The 27,236-nt window shown below is 43.6% G+C and overlaps 2 protein-coding genes across 5 annotated transcripts in view; both read right to left on the reverse strand.

The window, feature by feature from the left end:
* Nucleotides 1-320: 320 nt before the first annotated feature.
* FASLG (Fas ligand) lies at nt 321-5,296 on the reverse strand. Its single transcript, XM_074876855.1, has 4 exons — nt 4,534-5,296; nt 4,116-4,161; nt 2,156-2,209; nt 321-1,723 (listed from the first exon to the last, which is right to left on the reverse strand). Exons 1-4 carry the CDS (start codon nt 4,981-4,983, stop codon nt 1,329-1,331), a joined length of 945 nt encoding a protein of 314 aa, XP_074732956.1. The 5' UTR covers nt 4,984-5,296; the 3' UTR covers nt 321-1,328.
* An 8,313-nt stretch (nt 5,297-13,609) lies between these two features.
* SUCO (SUN domain containing ossification factor) overlaps nt 13,610-27,236 on the reverse strand; it is a 41,948-nt gene continuing 28,321 nt past the window's right edge. For 3 of the 4 annotated variants that reach the window (XM_074876858.1, XM_074876856.1, XM_074876859.1), the window contains 9 exons: nt 24,577-24,651; nt 24,007-24,103; nt 21,830-22,996; nt 20,847-20,934; nt 19,418-19,522; nt 17,464-17,618; nt 17,012-17,103; nt 15,720-15,775; nt 13,610-15,561 (listed from right to left, as the gene is read on the reverse strand). In XM_074876858.1, coding sequence (XP_074732959.1) covers nt 15,115-15,561; nt 15,720-15,775; nt 17,012-17,103; nt 17,464-17,618; nt 19,418-19,522; nt 20,847-20,934; nt 21,830-22,996; nt 24,007-24,103; nt 24,577-24,651 — 2,282 coding nt within the window. In that variant the 3' untranslated portion in view covers nt 13,610-15,114. The remainder of the gene's footprint in view (nt 15,562-15,719; nt 15,776-17,011; nt 17,104-17,463; nt 17,619-19,417; nt 19,523-20,846; nt 20,935-21,829; nt 22,997-24,006; nt 24,104-24,576; nt 24,652-27,236) is intronic. The other variant, XM_074876857.1, reaches the window with a different exon arrangement.

Consider the following 27,236-nt stretch of genomic DNA (forward strand, 5'->3'; position numbering starts at 1 on the left):
AGCAACAAGCGTCTGGCTCCACTAGAGCTCAAGTCTGTGTTTTAAGATCAGTCCCCTTCCTGATGGCCAAACTGGGCTTGGGCTGCCTGCTCTGTGCTGCCCACATCACACCTTCCTGGTGCCCAGATCCTGATGTTTCGATGCTGGAGCCCCAAAGCTCCATGGCAGGGAAGTGGAGTCAGGCTCCCAGATTTCTGCCATGCTGCTGGAGAAGGAGCAGGGTGCTGGCCCCTGATCACAGAGGCCTTCAGGGCTTTGGCCAGTGCAGAAGCCTGCTGTCCCAAATGAGGAGAGGACAGTGCCACTTACTAGAAAAATATACCTTTATTTACCATCTGTGTTTTGCTCAGGAGATAACAACCTGTGACAAGGGGGCCAGCCAAAGCCATGCTGCTGATGGTGGCCAGCACTGTGCAGGGAGTTGCAGGATCAGGTCTCCGTAGGGGACCCTGATGCATCAAAAGGGCAGGAAGGGGGTTGAAGATGCTGCTTTCATCTCAGGCACTGCTGTGTTGTTCAGATCCTGTCAGTAGAGCATATGGCCTCCCCACCAGCCCCACCACCACAGTGCAGTCATGGTTTATCTCCAGGGTTGGGACCCTCCTCCTGGCAGGCTGCTTCTGGCACATTCCTTGCAGGGCAGTCAGAATGATTTAAATAAATGGGTTGGGGCACATTTTCTGGGATGGGAACAGTTGATAACTTAACATAAAATGAACATACCACACATAACAAGCCAGCTAGCAGGCAGGTGCCTGTTGTATAGCAGTCAGTGCCAAATGCCTGGGCAGGGTGGCCACCCATGGCTCGGGGGAGGCAGTTGAAGCCTCCATACTACTCATTCCCACACCACTGCCTGCAGCGTGGCGTGGCATGGCACAGGCACCCACAGCCCTGGCTCGAGTGGCCTCCTTGACACCCGCCAGCTATCCCCACATGCCTGCTGGCCAAAGCTCAGTAGGGCCATGAAACCATGCAGGGCCCCTGGCACCAGCATCTTCTCAGGTAGCAAGTAGTGAGTTTCAACAAGGTCTTCAGCACATTTTGAGTTTGTTGGTTTTTTTTTTTTTCAGAGGGGAAAAATGTGCAATTCTCTTCAGGTTGATGCCGTACAGCCCCGGTGTTTCCCAGAGGTCCGCTTTCAAGCCTTTACCAGTTTCTTGAGCCAAAAGATGCTGAAGGCATCATGCAGAAGACCAGAAGATGACTTCTTGGTGAACTTAGAGGTGTGAACTCTGGCTTGGCCACTACCATTCAGGCAGCACTCACCCCTCACTTGTCCTAGTGTGGCAGAGGGGGGGATGCCAGCCATGCTCCAACAGCCCCATTCAAAGCTTAAATAAGCCAAAGAATGTCTTGGATTCCTCAAAATTAACCAGAGAAATTTTGGAGACGTTAACATGCAAACTGTCCATCTTCCTGAGCTTGAATAAAGCCCCCAGGTAGCTTTTCCGGGCCCACGTTTTCTGACTTGTACAGTAGTTGATGCCTTTGTCCTCCATCAGGATGTGGCTGCCTGGTGAAGCCGGGTTTTTCTTGTAGACAACATGAGTCAATACCTGACTGCTGCAGATGCTGCCCCGGAAGAGCACATTGGAGTACACAAAGTACAGGCCGGTTTCATTGATGACGAGGCCCTGATCACGGTACTGAATGCCATCGGTGAAGGCGTGACCAGAGATGGGTTCCCACTCCAGAGGGAGGTCCCGCTGGGCTGGGTTCCCTGGAGTCCAAAACAAGAGAAAAAGTTTGGTAAGTACAAGCAGTTGTGTGTTTTTTCCTCAAGTCATACCCCGTGTCACAACAAGTCAAATGTTCTCCAAGCCCTTGTCTGCAGCATGGAAATTCTGCCCCAACCTCATGCTGATGGGAGCTCTCACCTTCACCTCACTCAATGCCAGTCACTTGTGACAGCCTTCTCTCTGCACACCCCAAATGAAAACCAAAAACCAAACCAAAAAAGAGCCCTCACTGTAAAGCCTAAATGAGGGAAAGAGATTTTAGGTGTGGTGTAACTTTCCACTGTCAGAGCACATGTATTACCAAGGGAAAAATAGGAAAGCCTGTGTGAGGTGGGGTCCTCACAACTACAGCCATGCCACCCACCCTCACTCTAACCCCTGCTCCCACATCTTGCTGGCCCCTCAGCTCATACCTGTTAAGTGTGCTGCCTTCGTCACTTCCTTTTTCATTGACTGCTCCTTCTGCCCTGCACAAAAATAGGGAAGATGTTAGCCACATGCTCCACGGAGAAGCCAGCCTGGAGTGCAGAAGGGAGCCAACCACAAAGGTGAAACTGGGCAGAATTAAAGCAGCAGAGGGCACATAAGCATCACAGCTTGTTGCAGCGAGGCAGAGCAGTGCTTGGGCAAACACTGCAGGGCAGGAGAAGGAGTTAAAAAGGATGAGTCACAGCAAAGGGTCTAGATGTGATCAAAAGCAAGGGGAAAGAGCAAGGAGAGCTTTCATCTTAAAATGGCTCAGCTGGTGAGCTCAAGCAGAGGCCTCTCACTCCAGGCAGAGGAGAGGGACAATACTGCCCCTTTACACAGCATCTCTGGCCGATGCCAAGCTGACCGCTCATGTCCTGTCGTAGATAAGCCACCTCTATTGCCACCCTTCAGCACGGCACTGCCAAGGACAGATGCACCCATGGCACTGCACTTCTGTCTGTTGGATACCCACCCTCCTCACAACTAGATCAGAGAAGACACTTGAGACATCCTGCAAACCATCAGGCAGACCTTGTCCTCAGAGAAGCAGAGCACAGCTGGGAAAATCCTGCCTTCCCTGGAGGGCTCGGTTCCCCTTGGAGAGATGGGCCAGTTACAGTGACTCAGTATTTGGATCCCATCCCACTCCATCCTTCCCTTCTCAGCATCTACTTCCAAGCATCATGTTCTCATATTTCAGAAGTAGCCTTTTCTTAGGCCAATTAAATTTTCCTCTCCTCTGCCCCTTCTCCTTTACATTATTTTCCCTAGCTTTATTTATTTATCCATCCCCCTCAAGAAATTCAGGGTTACTATTTATGACTTATGTTCAGCTATCGCTAAAATAGCCTGTGATCAGAGCACTGAGCATCCAGTTAAAATGAGAGCCCCCCTTCTCCTAAGCAACAGATTACAAAATGTATTGATATGGAACTTGATGGAAACCAGGACTGCCCTTTCTAGAGAATTCTGTTATTTTCAAGTTTGCTTTCACTTAGTATCAGAACAAACTTGAAAACACATTAGTTTTCCTACTAACCAAAATCCTCAAGGCAAAATAATCTTTTCAGATCTAGTAAGAATTGTCAAGAGAGCTGAAAATTTCTTTCCAAAGAGAGCTGAAAATTTCTTTCCAACTTGGCCATCTTTAAAAGGTATATCTCGCTGATAACATTAACATGGAATGTAAAAGTAAAATAATAGTTTGGAAGTTCAAAACATGATTTTTAACTTGTTCCATTCAGATTTAAATTCTTTAGTATTTTCCTAATGAAGTTTAGGAAAATTGGTAGATCCTTGTTGAAAGTTTTAGTTTCACTGAAATGACATTTCTAAAAGAAAAAAAACCCAATGACACATAATCAGGGTCTTCTCAACTATCTTTGGCTGCAGTGAGACTTTGTACCAAAAGAATTTAGGAAAAAAAAAGTAAGTTGCACTCTCAAGGGTAGGCGTGAATCCCCCACCCCCAAAGAAAATGAAACCTTCTGCATCCTCTCAAAATCTTAAAAGAGTAAGCAGAGAAAGGAGTAACATGTGCAGTGCCCTTCTCCATTCTGCTCCTTCCATTTGTGTTGTTCCTACATGTTAGGACAGCCAGAAACTCACTTTTATGGCAGAGTACCCCTGGTACTGTTGCCCCACCAGGCCTGGGGAGCCCTAAGGTAGAGGCACGCTGCCCCGGGAACCTGTGGCTGACACGTCTAAGCACTCCAGCAGGCAGGGTGCAGAACTCCATCCCAGAGATAAAGTTCTTTTTCCAGCCAAGCCAATTAAGTCAGCCCTTTCAGAGCACCAAGCTGTGACCTTGCCTTTGCCCCCGATGAGGAGAGGGAAGAGTTCAACAAGAGCATTCACACATGCTAACACAGAGGGGTTCCTCCGCTATGTGCATCAACTCACCTATGAGTTTCTCCAAAGCTGGAGGGATGTGTTCAGTGCTGGCAGACTGTCAAAAGAGAAGAGTGACAAGCTGTCTTAGCAGAGTGAGAGCACAAGAGCATCATCTAAAGCAGTCAAAGACTATCTTTGACAGTGGCTAATTCCAGGTGCTCATGGGGACCTGCAAAGTGGTAAGAAAGATACACGGAGAGAGACCTTGCAGCACCCAAACACAAAGACATCAAGGTATATCAGTCATCAATTAGAGCAGTCCCCCACAGTAATAAGGAACTCTACTTACACTGGCATGGCAGACTTTTAAACTCCACCAGCCTGCCCCTTGGGAGTTTTGCACCACCTGAGCATCTCAAACCCAAATTTAAGTTTTTCTTTTTTCATGTTTCCCCAGAGCCTCTGTGACCAGCCAGCCAGACCTCACCTCTCTGAGTTCAGCCAGTTCTTTCTCCAGGTGGAAAATCTGAAACATGCTCAGCCCCACTCCAGTGAGGGCCAGCAGGATCAGCAAGGAGATCACCAGGAAGCCGACGCTCCTCCTTTCTCTGTTGTCCCTTGGCTTTCTCCTCCGGTCAGGTACTGGTGGTGGGAAAGGAGAGACGGGGGGTGCCGGGGGGCAGGAAGTACTTGCATTGGCACAGCCGTCCACCCAAAAGATCTGGGGGTACACATAGTTTAAGTTCTGCTGCATGGCCGGGAGCGGGATGGGCTGGACGTGCTTGGCGTGATCTTCCATGTGGCAGCCAAAAACTGCCCCCGGGGCTGTCCCAGACTGAGCCCTGGGGGAAGACCCAGCTCTGCCTTTATACGCCTGCATCACTCCAGCAGTGAACACCCAGCTCAGATGCTGCAACTCTATGAAAGCCTCAAGCATCAACAGCAAACCCCAAAGAGTTTCCGCCCTCGGCTGCAAGTTCGGGGCAGCTGCCTGCTCCTCCCACACCGAGGCAGCACACACACACAGCGGGACCAGCCCAGAAGCACACTCTGCTCACACAAAACCACATTCGGCAGCCAGGGTCGGGAAGCAGGTGCCCTCAGCAGCGAAGTGCTTGTGGGGTGCACACAAGGGCTACACTGCCAGGTAGGGGCTGAGTAATCAGCCCAGTGCACACCCACCAGCCAACCACCCTTTCCAGCAGCCCACTCGGGCAGAGGCAGCTGCTTTTCCACTGTGGTGTCCTGGACCACAAGCAGAGCAAAAGGAATGACAAAACATCTGGCACCCTGCACAAGAGGAGAGAGGCAGAGCTGAGGATGACTCCTCTCGGCAGAAGGATGAAGACTTGATCTCAAGTGCAGCTGTAGGTGCTGGGGAATTGCTTCATTTCACACAGGACAAATTACTTATCGCTGTCTGTGGCGCATCCCGCCTTTTCCTTGGCTGCTCCACAGGGCACAGATCCCACGTCACAGAACACCGGTCACAGACACCATCTCACTGTGATAAAAACCAGCTTAACTGAGAGGAGGAAGACACTGCCAGTGCTGCGGCCTCAGCAGAGCTGCCCCAGCATTAACAGCCCAGGTAGAGACAGCTCAGTGGGCTGCCTTCACCCACACCACCGAATCATGGCGGGGCACTGGCCAGGCTGAACCAGCCATGTGCTCTAATGTGGGAAACAGAGTGCCTTGGGGCACAAGCAGGCTCTTCTGGCAGCTTCTGCTGCCCGTCTTACCCTTACAAATATTATCTGCAATCCCACAGTCCTCTTCTAACCTGAAGCTGCCTTAGATAGGGAAGGGCTTACTGTATTAGATAGGGAAGGGCTTGCTGTATTATCTCTTCAGTTCAGTGCTAAGCACTGCAGCAGGACCTAACCTGGCTGAGTAACTTGTGATTAAAGCCTGGGGTAGACACTGTGCTACTCATCTTGGGAGAATTTCTCTTGCCTTCCAAGAAAGGATCCAGAATTCAAGCCATGCTGCAAAGACCAGCACTTAAAAGAGCTCATTACAAAATCATAATGAGGAGAGACGGGGACATTTTCATTCCTCTATTTCCAATTTCTCAATTTCCATTCCTCATTGACCACAGATTGCTAAGTGGTGGCAATGAGATTTTCCCCACAGATTTACAGGTGCACACAAGTGGTTATAAACAGTAGTTTGCTCTTCCATTTTACAGACCTACATTGAACTGTGTATTTGTATGGGATAGTATTTAAAAAAGGACATGTTTAATACAAGAACAAACTGGAGATTTGTCTCCTCTGTGGCTGAAGGAAGCAATCCCAACATGCAGGCTTTGATCTTGAACATCAAAACTAGGGTCTGAGAATAGAGCAAGGGCTCAGCCTTACCTCCAACCACACCAGTAAGTCAGACGTGTCCTCAAAGCCTTGCCTGCACCACCAGACACCCCACTGCTTTTTGAAGATGTTCACCACAGCTGTTTGCTGCAGCAGTGATCCGCAACATGAGAGGTTTCAGCAACCCATCTGGCTCTTCCTTGTACTTCTAGGTTTCTGACATGCAAGATGCAAAAGTAACATAACTCCAGCTCTAGCAGTTCAAAGCCTGGTCACGCCTACCCTCACTCAATCCTCTCTGCGTCCCAGAACAACGCTCCCCAGCCAGCCCAATGACAGGTCTTCGTCCACTCCTACAAACACTAGAAGAGGGTCACAGAACAGGCTGGGCTCAGCTCTGCACCTCCTGTGCCACGTGGTGAACTCCAGCCTGCTAACCAGCGCTGGGCATGGAGAGAGAGATGCCTCCAAGGCACAGGGAGCCAAGAGAGGCAGCAGGACAGCTGGGCAAGCATCTCCCACCAGCACACTCCCCACCACCCTGCCTGCGCAGCACCCCAGCCCTGCTGCTGCCACCACGGGCACCTTGCCACCCACCCAGGCCCCTCGCTCAGCAGTCAGTCCCTGCACTCCCTTGCTCTGAGCCGTGAGCACAGCACACCCGTGGCTCTTTGCAACACAGATATGGGTGACAGGGAGCACCCGTCTCTTAGAGCAATTGAATGGGCCACAGAGGACATTAAATAGAGTGATGGCTCAGGGAGCAGGGACTGAAGCCCAGGACTTCCTCAAAGTTGGAAGCATTGCTGACAAGCATGTCAAAAGTCATCATGCACATAGCTTTGCCTGGAGAGGATCCACTCTCAAGTTTTTTCTGACACTGTTTAATGCAGCCAGCTTATCTTGGTGGGATTGCAGGCACAGTAGCAGTCTCCCTTAAATGTCAGAAGCGTACTTATTTCTCACCCACTGCTTCCTATTTTCACAAAGATGTGTTTTTTTATGGGTGGGTGAGAGCAGAGACGATGAAACCAATGAAAGCCATTTCAGCCACGTCTGCCGCATCTTCTCTTCTGGATGCTCAGATCAAGAGCCTGTTAATGCCACATATTGTGGCAAGCCAAAGATGGGGCTATTTTGCCATCAAAGGATCATCTTCGGTGCACAGCATGCTTTGAGACCTCTCCCTTCCTAGCACACTCTACTGTGCTGGTTCTGCTGTCATGCTCTGATTCCTCTGTCACCGCCTTCAGAGATCACCAAGATGATATGCACTGGAAGACAGTGGCAAGCATTTGCATCTGTAGCACATCACGATGCCTGCAGGCTCTCCATCCTGCTGGCTTCCTATTGCTCAAGCAACACCCAATATTAACAGGGCTTAAAATAATAGTGGGACAATTAGCTGTAGGTAGACACTCAAGTCACATGAATCTGTTTTGCTAGAAGGCCTAGAGCCAGAATTTAGACAAGGGTGAGCTCTCCTAAAATACAGGGCAAGGACAGCTGAGCAGGAAAGGTGGACATAAGGGCAAAAGGGGTGCTGGCTGTGTTTATCTACCTCCCTATCCCCCTCTTCACCCAGTCTGCAAGATGCACACTCTGTTTTCAGCAGCCTTATTGGGTCATTTGAACAGGAGGGAGTATTTTCAAATGAAAACACCTTCCATGTCCTTTAGCAGAGAATCCACCCCCTTTGCCAAAACCAACAAAAGACAAGCCAGTTAGAAAAAGAGGATTTGCTCAGAATCCCACCTCACCCCAAAGGAATACACTGTATTAATGGTACATACTATTATGCTAAAGTTTATGTTGACAGCAAAGAGAATCAGCTAGCAGCTAAAAGTTTGTATTAGCAGATTTAAGGACAAAAGGATGACCTGCTTGAAATACACCAAAGGAAGCAGGACTTGAACAATGATCTATATGTAATACTTTATAGAAAATAAAGTCTAAAAAAAACCCCACAAGTGTGAACCACTGCGTAGGAGAGGCTCACATCAGGCTCTGGACAGCGTCAGATACATGTCTGTCTGAAAGTGATTAACAAATATTTCCTATTGCACTAATGACCAGTGGAAATGCCAAAAAGCAACTATTGAAAGCCCACAGGGCTGCATAAATTACACCCAAGAACAACTGAAGTTGAGAATCATTCACATTCAAAAAACAGGATTCAAAACATTAATCCGAGATATTAACAACCTCGGCAACCTTTTGCCGTCCCAGGCTTAACCACGACATCAGAGCCAGGAGAGGCAACTACTGCAAACCCAGTAAGGATCAGACACAGCAGGCAGAAGAGATGGCACCCATTAATACTCACTGATGGGTACAGTGGAAAGAGTAACTGAGAGCACCATCCAGGACAAGGCTTCTGATTTTCTAACAGGATTGTCCTCAACACAGCACTATTTCAACACCTTTACCACAATCTGGAGAAAACCAAACTGTTACACCAGTAATATTTGAAAACTAAAATAACTGGTTAAGAGATCCTAAGTAACCATGAAGACAGAATTTAATCAGAAGAAAACAAGTCTAGAAACAAAGGCTGCAGATCAAACTCTTTAGATAGAAAATAACATCCTAGAAAGAAAACACAGTCTGAAACGGAGAGAAGCTACCCAGCTGGACATGACCTTCCAGCAGGGAAAGCCCACAGGCTCCCGTAGGTGTGAGCTCACATATAGCATTAGGCAGCTACAGACAGTCCCAGAATCCACATTGCAAGTTTATGTTCAACTTGGGCTCAGGAAGAAGCTGCAGTAACTGCCAAAGCCATTCAACTTGGTCCATTTAAGAGCAAATTGGCAGGGAGGGACAGAGAGCATATAAAAACCTTGTATGAAGAAGGACGATTTACAGCAGCAGACAGCTCTTGAATCTCACAGAAAAAACCTTCCCAGGAAGCCACTAACCTGGAGCCAAAGCTGAAGGAGTTTGTGCAAAAAAGAGACATGAACTTTTGCTTGAACACTGGAATGGAACTGCCTCCAAAGGCAGCAGGATCTCCATCCACTGAAGCCTTTGAGGGGCACGGAAGATACCAGAACTCACTCAGCCTTTGCAGTTAGCACTGACATCTTAGTATCATTTCTCTACTACATGTTTTTTAACAGTTCGGTTTCCCAGACAAGGGTGATGCTTTCCATTTCCTCAACAACTACTCTCTGCGCTAGAGGCATTTGCGGCACATGCAAAGCCATGCCTTGGTGCCAACAGCTCACAAGGGAGACATTCACTATTTACACTCAAAGAGCAGGTTTCAAAATCTATTTCTAACAGCTCAGGCCTGGCGTTGTAGTGCTTAATATGGTCCTCTTCCAGTGAGCATGGTGCTTTGTTCTCTCCTTCACCATGATCCCAACAAGCAGGCAGCAGCCCTGGGTTCAGCAGAAGAGGTGCAGGGCTCTGACCTGAGGCAGAAGAGAATCCAAGCAAGAAAGGAGCCAAAGCAGCTGAGAAAAAGCCGAAGAATTGAAAGCAGCAGAGTGAGATTTTATTTCTTTTGTGTCTGTAGTAAGAGCAAGGAAATGAGGTGTAGTGGTTATGAGGTAGTGGGATCTATTGCTCAAACACCCAGGAAAGAGAGAAGCAGGTCATTTCACAACATACAATAGCTCACTCATGGGAGAAACTGGAACAAGCTGTTGTGGTCACTCAGAGGTTGTGGCGAAGACCACAGTTAACATGCAGACGTTGATTTCCCATCCTCACCAGGGACAGTTGAAAACTCCATTTACAGCCCCTCAGCAGGATCCGTGCCCTACCCCAGGCTGCCAGCACAAAGCCAGCCTTGGCCCTGCCGGCCAGTGTGGCCTCGTCTGTATTTGACAATTTTATTCCCTCTTGGGAGCAGCCGTTCTCAGCCCATAAAAAACCCCCAACAAACCAAAACCAAACAACCCCCCCACCCGAGATCCTTACTGAGTTCCACCAGGATCACCCCTCAGCTCTGTGTTGCTCAGTAAATTTAGGCCCTCCAGCAGCAGTTCAGTATACAGAGCGCCCAACACCAGATGTGCCCATCTCACTACACAGGCACCCTGACACCAGTGACCCACGTCAGCCGACTTCCCAAAACCCCAAGGCACCTTCAGCTGACTTTCCTGGGATTTAACTTTGAGCTACAGGTGGCTTAAAGGTCACATACACAACCTGAACATTTCAGCGGTCACTGTGTCAAATTTATGACTAATAGAAGATATTCATTAGCTGCTTCAAGTAATTTTTCTGGGAAAAAAATCAGACAAGGATTCTTGTTTGCTGCGAGTTCACAGAGGGCCCAGCAGCTGGATGTAGGCTCTAGCCACCACATCTAAAAGGAAAAAACAAGCCTCAAGATGGCAAGCATTTCTTTTCTGTTTCTAGGTCCACAAAGCGTGGAGTTAAGTTCATCCCTATTCCCTACCAAAAGCCATACCTCTAATCTGTGACTTAATTAGTGACTCCAGTGAAAAGCAGCACAGGTAAGACAAGCTGCAGCTCCCAGGCCATGTGTCCAATACGAGACAACAGCAAGGCTCCTTGGCAGCTTCTTTTAAGATTACTACTCTTAAATTAGAGAAGGGATACCTAAGATTCATGAGTTTCACTATCTTTTCCAAAGCTAACGCATTTTATCTGAGCAAGTTCTGGGAACACTAATTCTTCTTGAGCTGTTACAAACCCCAGTGATGCCTTCAGTAGCACCCAATGCTGTTTGACACTCAGCGTTTCCAGGAGATGAGACACACGCTGCTCGATGGCCTACCCACAGCACTTTGTGGTCAGGGCTCTACACTTTAATTGTTCCAAATGAAGCGGAACATGTTTGTACCTAAGCGAAGCATGCTAAGCTGTTCCATCTTGTTTCATCTCATACTGTAACCTGGGAAAAGCAGAAGCCACACAAAGACACCTTACACTCGAGTTCTCTATTACCAGTACCACACAGCTGAGTTTGCATATTTTAAAAATACTGGATTTCCACTCTGATGCTTAACATATGTAACCTAAATACTTTATTTTGACAAACATGGCCAGCAATTCACCTCTACAATGCATCTGTTTGTGACTATCCATCCTCCCAGGGAAACCTTCATGTTGCTTCAATATTTTTTGACCTTGGGCTCAAGACCTGCCCAAGGACCTCAAGGGTGCAGCCTGCATACGCAAACTGACTTCTTGGCGTTTTACACCAACAACTGTCCTACCTTATCATACAATATCACAAGATGGAATAGGCCCTCCCTTTAAGTATGCACACGACTACAGGAATTTGCCAAGATTTATAAGGCATCTTCTTTAGAAACTATTATCTCTATATAAAGTTTATGACCGATTTAAGAGGGACTTGATTTCACCAAAGAATCAAGTTTTGAAAGCTAGAGTCAGTGTGACATTAATAAAACTGGAAGTAAAAAATGACTCAGGTGCCCACATGAAAGGAAAACATTAAGCAATAAGAACTTGACATTAAATCTTTCTTTAAAAAACAAAAAGAAAAGTGGTTACAAATAATCAAAAGCAGCAAGGCAGCAGCAGGAGGAAGCTGTGGTTCAATCTCCAGTCTACTGCCAGAACAAACACCCTCGAGTCTGCAGTAGCACAATCGGCTCCATAGGTTCCTTCAGATGCCGGCTTTCTCTGCGGCTGAAGCATAACCTGTGCTTTGATCAGAAAGTTCAGACTGAGACATGGTTGAAATGGTTAGCAACAAACTCAGGTGAGTATGAAAGTCACTCCTTGGCTGACCTGCACCAGCAGTGACCCTACAATAGATGAGCTTTCTTCACAGGAGCCACTACTGTCAGCAGCCATCCCTGCTGACCCGGCACAAAAGAACACCTAGGCTGATATTTTTCACCATATGACCCAAGTTTCTGTTTACCAGATATTTAAAGTACTAGAGGAGTCCACATTGTGCACAATGCCTTTGCTCCCCATCACACCAGCTGCATTCACACAAGCTCCAGTTGACTCAGAGCCCAGAGGCAGCATTTCTTAGGAACAGTAAGTGGCTTTCAGGAAAGTGAACCCACACAGCTCATGACGTCATTTATTCTTTACATTAATTTGGGGGTATGCTTTCAGAAGTGGAAATGCTGTGAGGCATTCTCAAAACAGTCCTGAAACACGGGAGCCTGAGTGAGAAGGGTTTCTGGCCCTGTGTTATCTACCACTTCGGGCATCTGCCACATCTCCAGGGTGAACTGGAAGCCATGAGGCCTCAAGCCATATTCTCACCGCAGCGCTCTGCTCTGTCCCTTTAGGATATGCGTTATTCCCAAGTTTGCTCTCATCCAGTGCTTACAGGCCAGCTAGAACAAAGGAAAAACAAACCCCCCTTAGAGCCACATTTGTTGCCCGCACATTGCATCACACCTCCTTTGGCCTCATTCTACACCTATCAGCATATTCTAGGTGTGTCAGGCTTTGGTTTTCAGCTAGATAGTGAAGAACTTTTTTTTTAATTCTTTCAAGAACTCAGTCACAGGCAGCTTCAGCTGATTCATACTGATGAGAAGAACAGCTCAGTGATTGCCAGGGCAGTAAAGGAAAGCACGCTTTCTACAAGTGATGTATCCAGAGGAAGGTCAGTAAATAAAACCCCACACCACAAAACCCCACACCCCCAGCAAACCCCACATTCAATTGCTTTTTAAATCACAGCGCTATGATGAAGTGGAGTCTTGAGACACTCAAGCAAGAAATTAGTGCTGGGGAGGTCTCATTTGACAAGAGAAGCACATGCCGGGCGGCTGGTGAATTTGGCAGTTGGCTGCACACAGTGCTGCTATGCTTGCTAGAAATAATTTAGGAGGAAGGGACCAGTAAGGGGTGAACTTCAAGCTGAAAAGTCTGGTTTGAAATGATAAATAACTAACATTTTCTTTTAATGGCCTTTTATATCCTTCACAAACCTTAGCTCTGAGTACCAAGAGGTAATTTCATGCAGTAAAGCTACAGCCTCTAAGGATCTCCCCAGGTCAAGATGTGAACTGACACCCACTGGAAACTTCTAGCAGTTTTACATGGCCATGATTCCTGAACGTTCGGGCAAAGCAGCACTCACACCCTTCACCTTCCCTCCCCTCACCCCCACTTTTCTTAAATAGACAAACACATCTAGGCTGACAATTAAGTTTATGAACTCCTTATTATGGCCCAAAGGACCCTAGTCCTGGACTGAAATTTAAAGACTAGTCCTTCTCGGGGAATTTAAGCCACAAGTTTCATTTTCAAAGGAAAAATGCCAGTACGTTAAAGACAAAGTGTTCAGATTTATTTGGAAATTCACAGTTTCTAATGGCACTACAGCTCTGTAGTTACATACTCTTGCTCCACAACATTGTATGCTGCACTCAGGTGGTATGTATTTTCCTCATCTAGGTTTGAAACCCTTCTGAATTCACACTCAGCATGTCTGGTTCATGTGCTCTGACTGGCTAATTGTGCAGATCAACTCCAAAAGTACATCACCTTAAAGTATTCATAAACTAACAAGAAAGCAGCAAAAAAACCAAAGGCTTTAAATAAGTCACATTACATACAATACCCAGGAAAGGCATTAGATCTGTTAAAAAGGGTACCACTAAAAGTGCTCAATAAGTTAACTTATTTTTTACAACGTGAACCTGTAACACCTGTCAAAAGGAATAACCTTTTGTTCCACTCGCTCAGAAACACACTCAACAATTTAGCAATCACACATCCTATAGTATCCAAATATACAATCACAGTCAAAATAAAAAACACTTGGATATGAAAATACCAACCATACAAACACTGCACATTTGTTAGCCAATACAAAAGCAAACGTTATGGAAATACCCACTTTGAACCAGCCTGACTGGTCAGACTTCAAGGCTTTGCAAACTCAACACATCCAGAGCTGGCTGGGAGAAGAGCCCGGCTGCACCAGCTCACCCTCACATTCTTCAGCTGAGCTTTTTCCTGACCTCTCAGCACAGAAAAGCAAGTGTTGCTCATTCACTTTCTTCAGAGAACTACAGCAGGCAATTTAGGTAACAAATGCATTCATCAGCCTAAGATCCCATCGTACAGAGGAAATCCTAAAGAGCCACTGTCATTCCTTTAGTACATCAGACTACCGTTCTAATTTGCAACTGAAGGCGGAAATAAACAGGATTGCCATCTCTACTGAGACATTTTCCTCAACTGAGTTTGCAAAACCAGAATCTAGTCAGGCAAGTCCATCTATTAGTATTTTTACAGTATCCAGTCCACATTACTGAGTCCAGCTGAAGGCCAACTCATGTCCCTTTACAGCACTGTAGTGTTGCATCTTCAAAAAAAGCTAGAGAAATTACAAAATAAATCAAATGACAAACAATTGTATCTCCCCTCTTCCAGTGGCATTATAAATAGACAAAAGGCACATAAATATGGGAAGGTGCAAGAAATAGGAACAAAGCTAAAGGAAGAGGATTAGGCTTTTATCCCTATTCCACCCAACAAACTGGGTTTCAAAAAATCTCTGCCCCAGGAACTGTGAAAAAAAACCTTTATAAAATGAACCCTGCCCTCCCTCCCCCCGAGCTGTTCTCATAGGAAATTATCAGCCTTGTAAAGCTGCAGCTTATAGCCAAGATTGACACAATCCCATCTATTTAAAAAGGCAGAAACCAAATTTCTGAATACTTTCCAATTAGTTGAGCTCTTCGTCTCCCACTATCCTCCCACAGAATACCACAGACTGTTCTCAAACGAACAAACACTCTCCTGTTTGAGAAGTTCAGCTAGTTTTAGATGTGTCCAGAAACTGCCGTGACACCGAGTGTTCCCACTGTTATATCTTTGTTTCCTTTGATTATGTCATGCAGGCTTGGCATTGACCCTGACTTAGTCTGTATTAGAGTTTTTATGAGCTTCCCTTGGTCTGAAGCTTTAGACCGTCTTCGTTTTATAGCCCTCTTCTCAGTTTTTGTCTTTTGGGTCTGTCCATTGCACAGACTTGTACACGCTGAAATGCCACAAAAATAAGACTCCTCAGACTGCGATGACGTTTCGGAGCTTCCTTCGGATGGAGGACCCTTATACGAAGAGTGATAAACTTCCCCAATGTTAGAGAAGTCCCTCTGATTCGTAAACGGCTTCCTTCCTTTAATTTCCCCATTGGCTATTGGATGCAGAAGCTCTGTTGTTGGCTTAGTAGTCTCTATTTTTTCACTTTTGTATTTACAACGCTTTTTCTGAAACCACAAGCGAAAAGAGAAACAGTTAGGTTCTGGAAGGCAAGCAAAGCATAAAAACCAAGCCTAAGAGCCGGCACAAGGGAGAGCAGCTGAGACTTGCACCACCTGCCGGCAGAAACCCCTCAGCCCAGCCCGCCCTCTCCACACCACTGTACCTTCTTCTCTGGGGAAAACTTCAGGGGTTCTACAATGTACAGGTCCTCTGGATCCACTGTAAGAGAGGGAATGTAAACTTAGCAGTCCTGACGCTGCCAGCTCTAGAGCAACGCAATTCTAAGGAAATAACAGCATGACAGAATATTCCACTTATCACACACACATTTTTGCTCCCATCGTAAGTTAATGGAGGCACAAAACATGAACACTGAAAGTGAAGTCAACACACAGAGGAATTCCCCTACGCTGCCACGGCAGCTGTCAGTGACATACACCCGACAACACTTCACCTCCTGGTAGATTAGGCCACAGGAGAGGTGCAGAGAACATCCTTTGGGGAAAAGGAACAATAATCAGCAAAAGTGAACTTCTATGCAAACAAACTGTTACCAAGCTAATAGTACTTGGTGTGCAGCCTGCCCATGACAGGATACTAGAAGCATGTGCACCTATCAAGGACACAGCTGTTCAGACTGACATGAGACCAGGTTGGCATTCCTCCATCAGGGCTTTGTGGATCATTCTTCCATGCCAAAGCAGGGGAGAATTCAGAAAAAGGGTGGTTTTGCAAAAAAATTAGTCTATGCCTTAGCTAGTGTCTATTGCAACACGTTCCCAATTCAACTCAAGTTTTCATGCAGTTTTAGTCACAGTACAAAAACCATGAAGCAAGTTCACTGCACCCAGAAAAGCAGTGTCAGCTATATACTTGGTGGTTAGTATAATCTGCAATGCTTTTGATTTTGCATGATGATGATGGCCTAAGAAATCAAAATTCAGTTGTCCCGAGTGTAACATGAATACTGAAACAACGAGATCATTCCTCTTACCCAAGCCAAGATAAATAGTCTAAATTTTCTTACTACAGTTGATAAATTTGGATCCTACAATATCTGCCAAGTTTCAGACAGGCTATCAGGACTTCTCAGAAGTAGGGCATTCAGACTTCCCACATCCAGCATTAAAAAATTAAGCAGCCACTTTTGGCAAGCTTCATAGCTTTGTAGACCTGAATGCCTGCCTGAAGAGTTACTAACCCCAAGATGACATCTGTAGATTATAAATGATAGCAAAGACTATATTTAATGTTTTAGCATAATTTAGCACAGTTCTGTGAGTGTCTGGTAACCTGTTCATGAACCACCTTGTCCTCCAGAATGTATAGGTGAACTACTACAATCCAGTGTACTTTGACATTAACCTGCAATTCTGTTTTCATACACTTGCAGTAACAGACACATTGTATAGCACTGAGTAAACACTAGAGACTAGATGTAGGACATATGGATACCTTCTTTACCAGCTAGCTGAAAAGACTGTGATCTGACCAGTGGAAGAGAAGTTCTTCTTTTCAAATTCATATCATCATAGGAGGAAAAACACCTAGGAAACAAAATCCACAAAGCTTTTTTATACACATTTTTCTCAGGACTTTGTCATATGCATTTTTCATTAAGAAACATCTTTGGCAGAAAACCAGAATTATTCACTGAGGTGCCCAAGAAAGCCCGGCAAACAGATACAGGACTATATTTGCAACAAGCTATCAAGCATGTTAAATGTAGCAGCCCCAAAATGCTCCTAGGAGAGACTTACTAAAGAGCAGTAAGGGTTCTTTGCTATCAATTTTGAGTTTGCAGAAAGAAGACTCAGAATTAAAGCAGATGTGTCAGTCCCAGCAGATTTAAGGAAGTATCAATAAAAGCTGAAAGAACAATTAAGTTACAAATATACATACATTACCTTTTGGGGCTAGGGTAGTGATTACTTTTGGGAATTTTTGAGAGGTAATCTTCACAGAACTCGGAATTGTTTCTGCACCGCTGCACACAAAGCACCAAGCCCAGAATGACACAGAGAACCAGAGAAATCACAAGGTAGGTCTGCCGATCAGAAACCTGGAAGGATTTGATACAGTTATTAAAGACAAAAAATAATTTAATGATACTATTATACTTGTATTTTAAACATTAAAATCTTCAAAAGAACACAATTGACATGTTCTCAATTCACTTCAATTTCGCTAAACACTTGTTCAAATTTGAAGATATTTTCAGAGGTTTGATGCAGTCTATTGGCTACACAGCATTCAAGGACTGAAGGCTGAAAACCACTAGCTGGTAACACAGGACATGTCGTCACCAACTAGGGTACTACCATAACAAAGAAGTAGCTGCCCCTTGCAAAGAGCATTCAAACCTATCTGAAAGTAATATACTTTCGGTAAGAAAGCATACTAAGAAAGTAACTTCTGTTTTACAGCTGACATGGATGTAACACTATCTCAATTTTATATGATGCTTTTCATCAGCTGATGTTGCAGTACTTCACAGAATAAATACCATTATATTCGCTTGATTCAACGGGTTTCACCTTTCTGAATACTCTTCCATTTCACAACCTAGCAGAAGGAATTTTTGGAGTGTGTTCATTTAAGATTGACAGATGAAGCTTACTAGAATTATATGGCAGCTGAAATACAAGGGTATTTTGCAGATAATGTTTTAAAAAATGAATTGCACCATTTTCCTACCAAAAAAAAAATCTAAGATCTCTTAGTGTGTTTAAGGTAGAAGTCATACGAAGACTTTAGAAGAGACAAGGAACACCACTTCCCATTTTGTAACAAGCAAACGGCTCAGACTAATAGACTCAGGCAACCAGAGCTGAGTTCAGGGAAAGCCATGTGTTCAAATTCCAGGATACTCATCTGATGATCACCTTATGATCACTGCTGTCAAAACCGGGTTAAAAGCACAGCACTCGTGAACAGGAACTTAGCCAGCCAGGCGTCAAAGGAGTCTCACTAACTGTTAGAAAACAGCTCAAGAGATGTCTTTGGCAACATGCACACACAAAAAAGGTCATGTTTATGGTACTGCTTAAAATCCCCGGCTGGAGAACAAACATTTGAGAGAATATGTTCCTAACATCGTTGCCAAGACTCCCCTAATCTCAAGAGATCACAACAGCCAGAGGGGAAAGGAGAAGGGTGTCTTAGCCATGTGAGCCTCCCATTCAGTAGCTAGGAGTGTAACCCTCCACATACTCATCTGTTATTACAACCCATTTCGAGCAGTGGCCAGTACACTCTTGCACACTAAACCTCCTATGGCAAGAGTCTTAATATTTAAGGGGACAATGTAAGTGCTGGTCACTGCAAACCATCCCATTTTACTGAAGCCGTGTAACAAAGCCATGCAATACAACTGGTTATACAACACAGCAAGTGCCAGAAAAGTTCCTGAAGCATGAACTTTACCATTCCCTCTGACACACATCAAACATTCTATACGTGCAACAAATCCCATTATTGCCATTTCAAAGTCAGTGGTTAGTCTTCTAATTTCATTAAGAATCATTTCACAGAACAGTATCAATTCCAATGCACTACAGGAAGGCTGAGATATTAAGTTATTCTAACTAAGTTTTATCTTTATCATTAGCTCAGACTACAATCATGGGGCTAGTAGGATTGTAGCAGAAATTATTACCAATCTTGCTGTGCACAAAACACCTCAAGCTACTCAAACTTTCCTCCCCTATCTTGCCCTAACTGCTAAAGTAGGCTGAAAGCAACACTACAGACAACTTCTCAAATGAAAAGCTCCATTTAAAGACTTCAGGCCTCTTCAAATTGAGATATGTTTATGCATCCATTTTGAGTTCTCATGCCATATTGCTGAATTATAATTACCTCACGTTTTAATTCCGCCACAGTTGTTGACAGATTAGAGACTAGCTGCGTCATGTTGGTGAGCTGTGCTTGTAACTGCTGGATTGCTTCTGTTTGCCGCTGATCCTGTATTAAAGAGAGCCATGGCCAGGCTATTTAGTTGTCAGGTTCCCACTATCATATACCCTCACACATACCGAGTTAGCGTTTGGTCTGACACAGCCAGGCATTTATAGACACATGATCTATTCAGCATTGTTTTCAACACAACTTCCATAACAGAAACATCAACGTTTTTACTTATCAAATAATATTTTGTAACGTTATGCCAAGGGCATTTCATTACAGTAGGCAGATTAAGTAGCCAGCTCCATGCAATGACTATCAGGAAACTGAATACCGTCATGTTACAAAATACACATGCGGGTGACCAGGCAGAGCCAAAGTCTAAGGGCTGACACACGGGTTATGTTCTGGGATCAGGGAGCCAGCCACTTAATGACAGGAGCCCAGGTCAGCCAGAACAAGTCCTTTACAGGTATTATCTCCCTCCCAGAAGAGTTCTAACAGGATTCTTAATCCTATGAGAATTTAAGAAAGGTGAGCAGAATATCAGGGAGGTTAACCAAGAGGAGCAGCTCAGAGTGACCAGCATTCGATACTATTCAAAAAAAGCAGAAAAGAGCACACATATGATCTCAGGAAAGTTGCGATTTTCTTCACTGTTGATGGATGAGCAAACTACAGGCCTGGGACTGCACTTCAGAAATTGAATTTCAGACAGTTTGGGATTAAGTTTGCTAGGCCACATGTACAGTTGCTTCAGTGATTTTTTGGCACTGCAGGTAGCACTGTATTTCACAGCTGCTCAGGAAAGCTAGGATGGCAGAGCAGGGAAAACCTCCTTCAGCTCCCACTTCCTTACATCCCATTTTAAAGAATGAACTAAAACTTTTGTTACATGCACTACACTTTCAAATGCAAGCTCAGCATAAGCCATTAGTGTATCCCTCTCCCTTTCTAAAGGCTAGGTTTCTTCAGCAGCAAAGCAACTGTCTAGCTATACTTTAAATTGGAGATGAAAAACAAACGAAGTTAAAAAAAACAGTTTTGAGTGCAACTACAAGCAAGAAACAAGGGTTGGAAATGACCTGGTTAACTTTTTCATTGACAAAGACATTTAAGAGTTTTAATCATTACCAGCTGACAACTGATTTTTTTCTTCAAATAGAAAATCAGGAAACAGAGCTGGAAATGGCTTTATTCTAAAATGACTAGGAACATAGCTAAAAATTTTATTACACAAAAAAAAATTGGGAAGCATGGAACAGATGTTTTTAAAGGGCAGATAAGCAGCTAATAAAAATCTTCAACTGAAAATTTCTGTACCTTACAACTTTCTTAAAAGTGTTCCCTAATTAGGAGAGTTAAGTAGTCCAACAAACCGTACCTGCTCTTCTGCTATTCTTGAGGTGTTCTGAAGTTTTATTATTGTTTTATTGAAAGCCTTCTGCATTTCTTCCATTTGCTTTCGGTACCTAAAACAAAGAGCATGAAAGTCTGAAATGCTAGTTCATAACACTCTTCGGCACTGTTTTCAGAAAATATGACTAGGCCAGCACAAAACTTCTCCTTGCCCAAAGAAGTTTTATTTAAACATCAAGTGGTATTCCCTTTTAAGTTTCACACCAAGCAAAACTCCTTCTAGTTTTTGGTGGGTTTATTCTAAGGTTAAAGTCAAATAAATCTATTTAAACCCCTTAGAGCTTAGCACCAATTTACTGGAATTCAATATGGAGAATTCTCTGCAAACACTAACTGCCAAGCCAGACAACACAACAGTAAATATAATGAAGAGCCCCTTCCTTGGAACCAGTTCTGAAATGGAACACTTCCTGATTCTCCTGTGGCTAAGGAGCACCACAGATAAACACTAGCATATGTACCTCCCTCACAGAAAGTTCTTGGTTGACTCTCCATGCCCCCTTCTCCAAGTAGAGTTATTACAGGTAACATGGTAGTTAAGTGGAAATAATCAATTCTGTAAAGGCAGCACTGTAGGTCTGTGTCATTCAGTGTAACAGCAGCACAAGGACGTGCCCTTTTGTTGAAAGGATTATGGACAGGATTAGTGCTTACATCCTGGAAACACTTCATCCTTTTAAAAGACCCACAGCAATATTCCTCAAAACAAGATAAATGTGATAGTATCCAAAATACAGAAAGGGAACCTCTGCCACACACAGACATTTAGGTCTCTGGTTGCTACCTCAGATGAGGTACTTTTCTCAGTTTCCCATAAAGCTTTATGCTGTGATTTACATTATACTCCATTTCCACTGTACTACTTTCCATATGTGTATGTTTCTTTGTATAGTTAGCTAAAACCATGTTTATATATGGCAGACCCTTACCAGTCTTCCTCAGACTTACCTCTGACTAAGTTCTTCTAAATAACGGCTGCTGAGAGACATGTTTACTTCTAGGGCTTTTATGCGATTATTAAGACGCATGAAGACGGACTCCTTTTGGTTAGATCCATGAACAAGATTTCCATTAGCGTAGCCTAGATCTGTTGAATTCTGCAATTCCGCATAAAAGTCTGTAGCTGTTCTCTGCGGTCCCCCGGAGACTGGAATCGCCATTAAAGCTTCTTCACTCGCCTGATCCTCCTCCTTTGTTTCCGCAGGTGCAGAAGACTCAACAGGAGGCAAAACAGGTTTCTGCACTTCTGGAGTGCTTTCCTTTCCTTCCCCAGAGTCACTAGCTAACATGCCCACTGTATATTCAGGCTGCAGAACTGTCTCTGTAGGCTTTGAAATCACTGGAGTAGCAGTAATCTCTCTTGTGCTCATCTCCTTTACCTCAGTGGCCACGCTGGTCTCAGAAGCTACAGGGTTTTCTTCTACAATAGAGCTCTCAACCTTTTCTGTTTCTGCACTGATCTCAGCTACATCCACCTGGGGAGTCACCCTTGATGCTACCTGGCCTGCATCTTCTTTTGCAGGCTCCAATACCATGTCTGTTGTTGGCAACGGCTTAATTTCAGAAGTAACTTCTAAGAGGAGGGATTGAGAGACAGTTTGAGGATGGCTTGGTTCCAGTTCAATTGAATCTGTGGTCTCATTACTGATCTCCTCATGGACCACACTGCTGAAGTCAACTGCAACAGTAGATCCAGATGGTCTCTCAACTTTGCTGTCTAATTGCTCAGGCAGAGGCTCATCTATTGACGTATGTATAGATTCAGTCAGAACCGCCTGTGGCTGCTGAACATCAGCAGAGTAATCTTGCCCTTGTTTACTTTCTGTTTTACTACGCTGCCGACGCATGGCTACTGCAACTGAACACCATTTAAACAGGTATTCTGAAAAGGTGGAAATACAACATACTGTTGCCATGTCATAGCAGTACTTTTCTGTCTCAAGTTCGAACCATGCTGATGTTTCCTCTTCCTGATCATCACTGGGCAGCAAGGTTACTGTTGACTGGCTTGTATCTTCTTCATACTCTTGTACTAGCTGAACAATAGGACTTTCTTTTGTCAAATCCACAATTAATTGCTCTTTATCTATCTGTGGCATATCTGTAGTAACAAGTCTACAACGAAAGAGTTAAAGACAGGATGTTACTTCAACAGTTTCACATGCCTGATCTGGAAGACTGCAAAAGTAGGATCTTTTAGAAAATTAGTGAAGCTTATGCCAGTAACCAAAGGCCAGTTTGGATACAGTCAGAGAAATTCTGGTAGCATTTCCTCTGGTGTTTTTCTATCCTGATTTGCAAGCAAATTATTTCAATCCTTGCTTCTGAAACAGCAAACCTTCTCAATCAGATATTGCCCCTTTCCTCACCCCTGAAAAAAAGTCACCAGTTCAAATATCACTAAGTTCTTACATAGCAGGCATCTTGCTCTTCTGCTGCAATCTTCAAATGCAAGAATCACAACCTTCCCACTGACCATCCTCACTTTCAACAATCAGAGTGCTAGGAAACCATAAAACCACTAAATACAGCACAAGTCAGGTCTTAACATTGAAAAGCTAGAGTCTCGGCTTTAAGTAGCCAAATCAATTCTAAACAATTGTAGTCAACTAAAAAAAACCCTTAGAATATCAACATACAACTCCTCCCAACCTAATTCCATATCTCTGCATATGTATTTTCATCAAGGAAAGCCTAGCAAAAAAATTATAAGCTTCTAAAGCAGAATTTTTATCATTACAATTTAGCTGAAGTTTCAGCAGTACAACTTACATTCCTAATTAGTCTCCCTTGCAGGAGACAACCTGCAAAACCTGGAACAATAGCCAAGAACAACACCCCTACTTCTAAACAAACTAATACAAACAGTTGAGAAAGTGATACATTTTGACATTAAGTGTCAAAACAAAACATATAGTAATGGAAATACCTATAAACAGTAACTAAGGCAATAAATTCCCCTGGTTAGTACATTACCATGCTACAGATTTCACCAAATACTTGCCTTTTTACTTCTTTAAGGCAGCATGCTATATCTAAGCATTCTGCTCCTAAAGATTCCAGACTGGTGCATGCTAGTCTCTGCTAGGAACACACTGAAAAAAACCCCAACGCCAATCACTTACTCTGGTGAAGGAACAGGAGTTGGTTCAGGCAGTCTTGGTGCAGCTGTTGAAATTGCAGGGGTGGCAGTGACATTTTCAGACACACTTTTGTTCCCTGCTGCAGGAAAGAGGAAAATGTGAACATAAAAATTCAAGAACCATGTTTGTTTTCAATGAATTTTTGTGTTTTGGGGGTGGTTTGGTTTTTTTAATTATTAACTGCAGATGTTGGAATTATTTGAATTAAGTGCTACTGACAGTTTATGCACACATTGTTATGGACAGTCTCCAAATATTTCCAGGAAGAAGCAGCAAGTTAGACTTTACAACTGAAGCTGGGTAATACAGAGCATAAAGATCTCCAAACGCAGGTGAACACCTGTGTTATCTTTGTATCCCTTCTCAGCAAATTAAGCATCTCTGTTACACTTTTCAGTCAGTAGGATAAGAATTTTATGGTACTAATGAGGTATGCCATAAAAGGTGAAAAAAGTAATTTAAACATAGATCATCCAACCCCTCAAAGAATTAAACAAACTAACAAAGAGAAGTTAAAACTCCCCAGAATGCTTTTCATTTTAAAAAAATTACCTTCAGCTTCAGACGACTCTTCAGTTTTGGCTCTAAGCATATTAGCAGCAATATTCACCATACTTAGGATAGCATCTAGAAGAGAAAACAACTACTCAGAGAGGACTTATTCAGAGGGCCCAGAGGTCAGGACCACTGAGCAATCTGCTGTTCTGTAACACTTCTTTGAAACAAAACACAGCTTAAGGACATAAAAAAAATCCAGCCATTACACTGGATGCATCTGTTGCTTTTAAAGGATAAGTTTATAAGCTAGAAACCTCTATTTGAAAACCTGTATCTAACCTTTACCAGCTAGACCTTCTGACACTAGTGAGAAGTACTCACTGATCATTAGTCCACTGAAACAAAGGAACAGTAAGACAGACAGAGAATATTTAGGCATGGAATTTTCCGACAATCTGAGCATGTGAACACTCAGGGAGGTCCCAAGCCAGAAATTTAGAGCTTAAACGGAGTTCTAATAAAGACAGGTTGGATCATCTGTCATAAGAGCACTGAAGTAGTGAGTCAACAAATGTCATTTGCTAAATGAGCAAGACAGAATTCTGCCTTTGAACACAAGATGACAGACAGCAAGACAGACACAGAAAACTACAAATTCTTTCAAATTAAGCTGGACTCTGTCATTTTGCATCATACCTCCCTCCTTACTCCTGAACCTATCAGCTTTCAGCTGATACTGCAGCAACATAACAATTTAAATATTTTAAAATTTGAAGAAGAAAATCTACATTTTACAATCTTACTTGAATGCAATCTACATCAGTCAAGGCAACCGGAAGAAAACCGTTACAAATATCCACAGATCTGTCTTAGAGAGAGAGACATATATATATATTTTTTTAAGGATCTGTCCAGTAGAACAGTTTTTTCCCCCCAAAAAAAAATCACAGAAATAAACGCAAAGAGGGTCTGCTCTACACCAGCACATATATTAGATACAGCTAACTCTTTGGTCTTGATATTGAAAACAAACAGCTTATTTAGAAGATGGGAAAGAGCCCCTTATTGTAAACACGCAAAAGTTGGCCTAATTTTGCCCATTTCTCCCCCATCCAGTAATATACTTCTGTACTGTATGTCACATGGATAAGTTCATAAAGTTAGAGAGCCATTTTAGTAATGACAAATTTCTTAGACTCCGGGAAGCTCTGTTCAGAACCTTGGTTCTACCCTTCCACCAAAATACATCACAAACTACACTCGTGAATTTCATTGTTCATCTGGGGCTGTATTCTTTCAAAAGTAATGATAAACAAAAGATGCTAAACTTGAAGTATGAATGGTTTCTTATTATTGACAGAGAAGCAGAAAAAGAGGGAGAATTAAGAGTTGGTATAGAAGCCTGCAGTCTGAGAGAATGGCAGGAGGAAGAACAGTGAACTACCCTCACAGGTTAGACTAGCAGAAGACTGCAAAATACTTCTGAGATCAAATGTCTGAGAAGCCCACTACTCTTCCTCACCATGTATCAGTCTATTTAAGAGAAATGACACAAAATGGAAGTCCATCACATTTGTCTGAGCATGCACATATAAAACCCACCACAAAACCAAACACCCACAAACTCAGTATTCCTTCCATAAAAGGAACACTGACTACCCTGCCAGAGATGAAAGGTCTCAGTAACAAGATCTACCAGCCAGAACTAAATAATCACTGCAATGTTTCAGTGCTCAGCTGTCTAAAACACTATCAGTAATAGGTGTTTCAAATCTTTTAATCTTAACTTTAGTACTCTAAAAAAAAAAAAAACACCACACAATAAAAAAGTCACTGCATTTTTCAAACTTGCAATACTGCATTTGCAGACAGAACACACGAACACAACTCAAGACAGCTTGAAGATAGGAATTCTGAAAGTCACAGATGAGAGATAAAACAGTGTCAGGGAAGAATATACCACCTTCTCTCACCTGTGAGAGGCTAACATTTAGAAATAAATTGCCTTTTCCACTATCTATTTTCCCCTTTGAAAACTGCAAAGCTGTGCAATATTCCTAGCCATGACCTTTTTGTTCTTAAGTGACAACTAAGCTCTAGAAAATAGTCGCAAAGAACTCTGCAGCTCTGATCGACTACAGGATGAAAGGAAAGCCTGAGCTCAAACAGCATTCATTTTGAGTACAAATCTACACTACAGTAACAAATCTTCACTAACAGGGACAGAAGGAAGAGTGGTACAGCACAAGAGCTCTTTAGAAGTTGTGTGGCAGCTGATAATATCCTAAATAATTCAGCAGTTAAGAATACCACCAAAACTGAGCATTTAACTATTCTTAGCCAAACTAATCCCACACTTAGAGGTTTTCCAATGGAAAAGGGACAAGAAACAGTCAAGAAACACTAGTTCTCTCAAAAAAATACACAGCTCTTAAGAGCACAGAAGCTACAATATTTACATAAAGCCTTCTCCATCCCTTCCTTTCAAGCTGTACAAAGTAAACCTTTATATTGCCTCCTATAAATAAGGCACCTTAATTAAGCATAGCTGTCCAAGTTCTGAATAATTAAGGTTCTACAGCACTTTAGTACTGGTTATTTACAGCCCTATGTAACATTCATATTATTTTAAGTGCTCAGGATCCTTAAGTACAGAAAGCAAAGTTTCCAAAAAATAGAGATCCTTAGAACTGAAAAGTTCTGTTTAAGAACAC

This window comes from Strix uralensis, chromosome 8 (assembly GCF_047716275.1).
Source record: "Strix uralensis isolate ZFMK-TIS-50842 chromosome 8, bStrUra1, whole genome shotgun sequence".
In the NCBI taxonomy this organism is placed as follows: Eukaryota; Metazoa; Chordata; class Aves; order Strigiformes; family Strigidae; genus Strix; species Strix uralensis.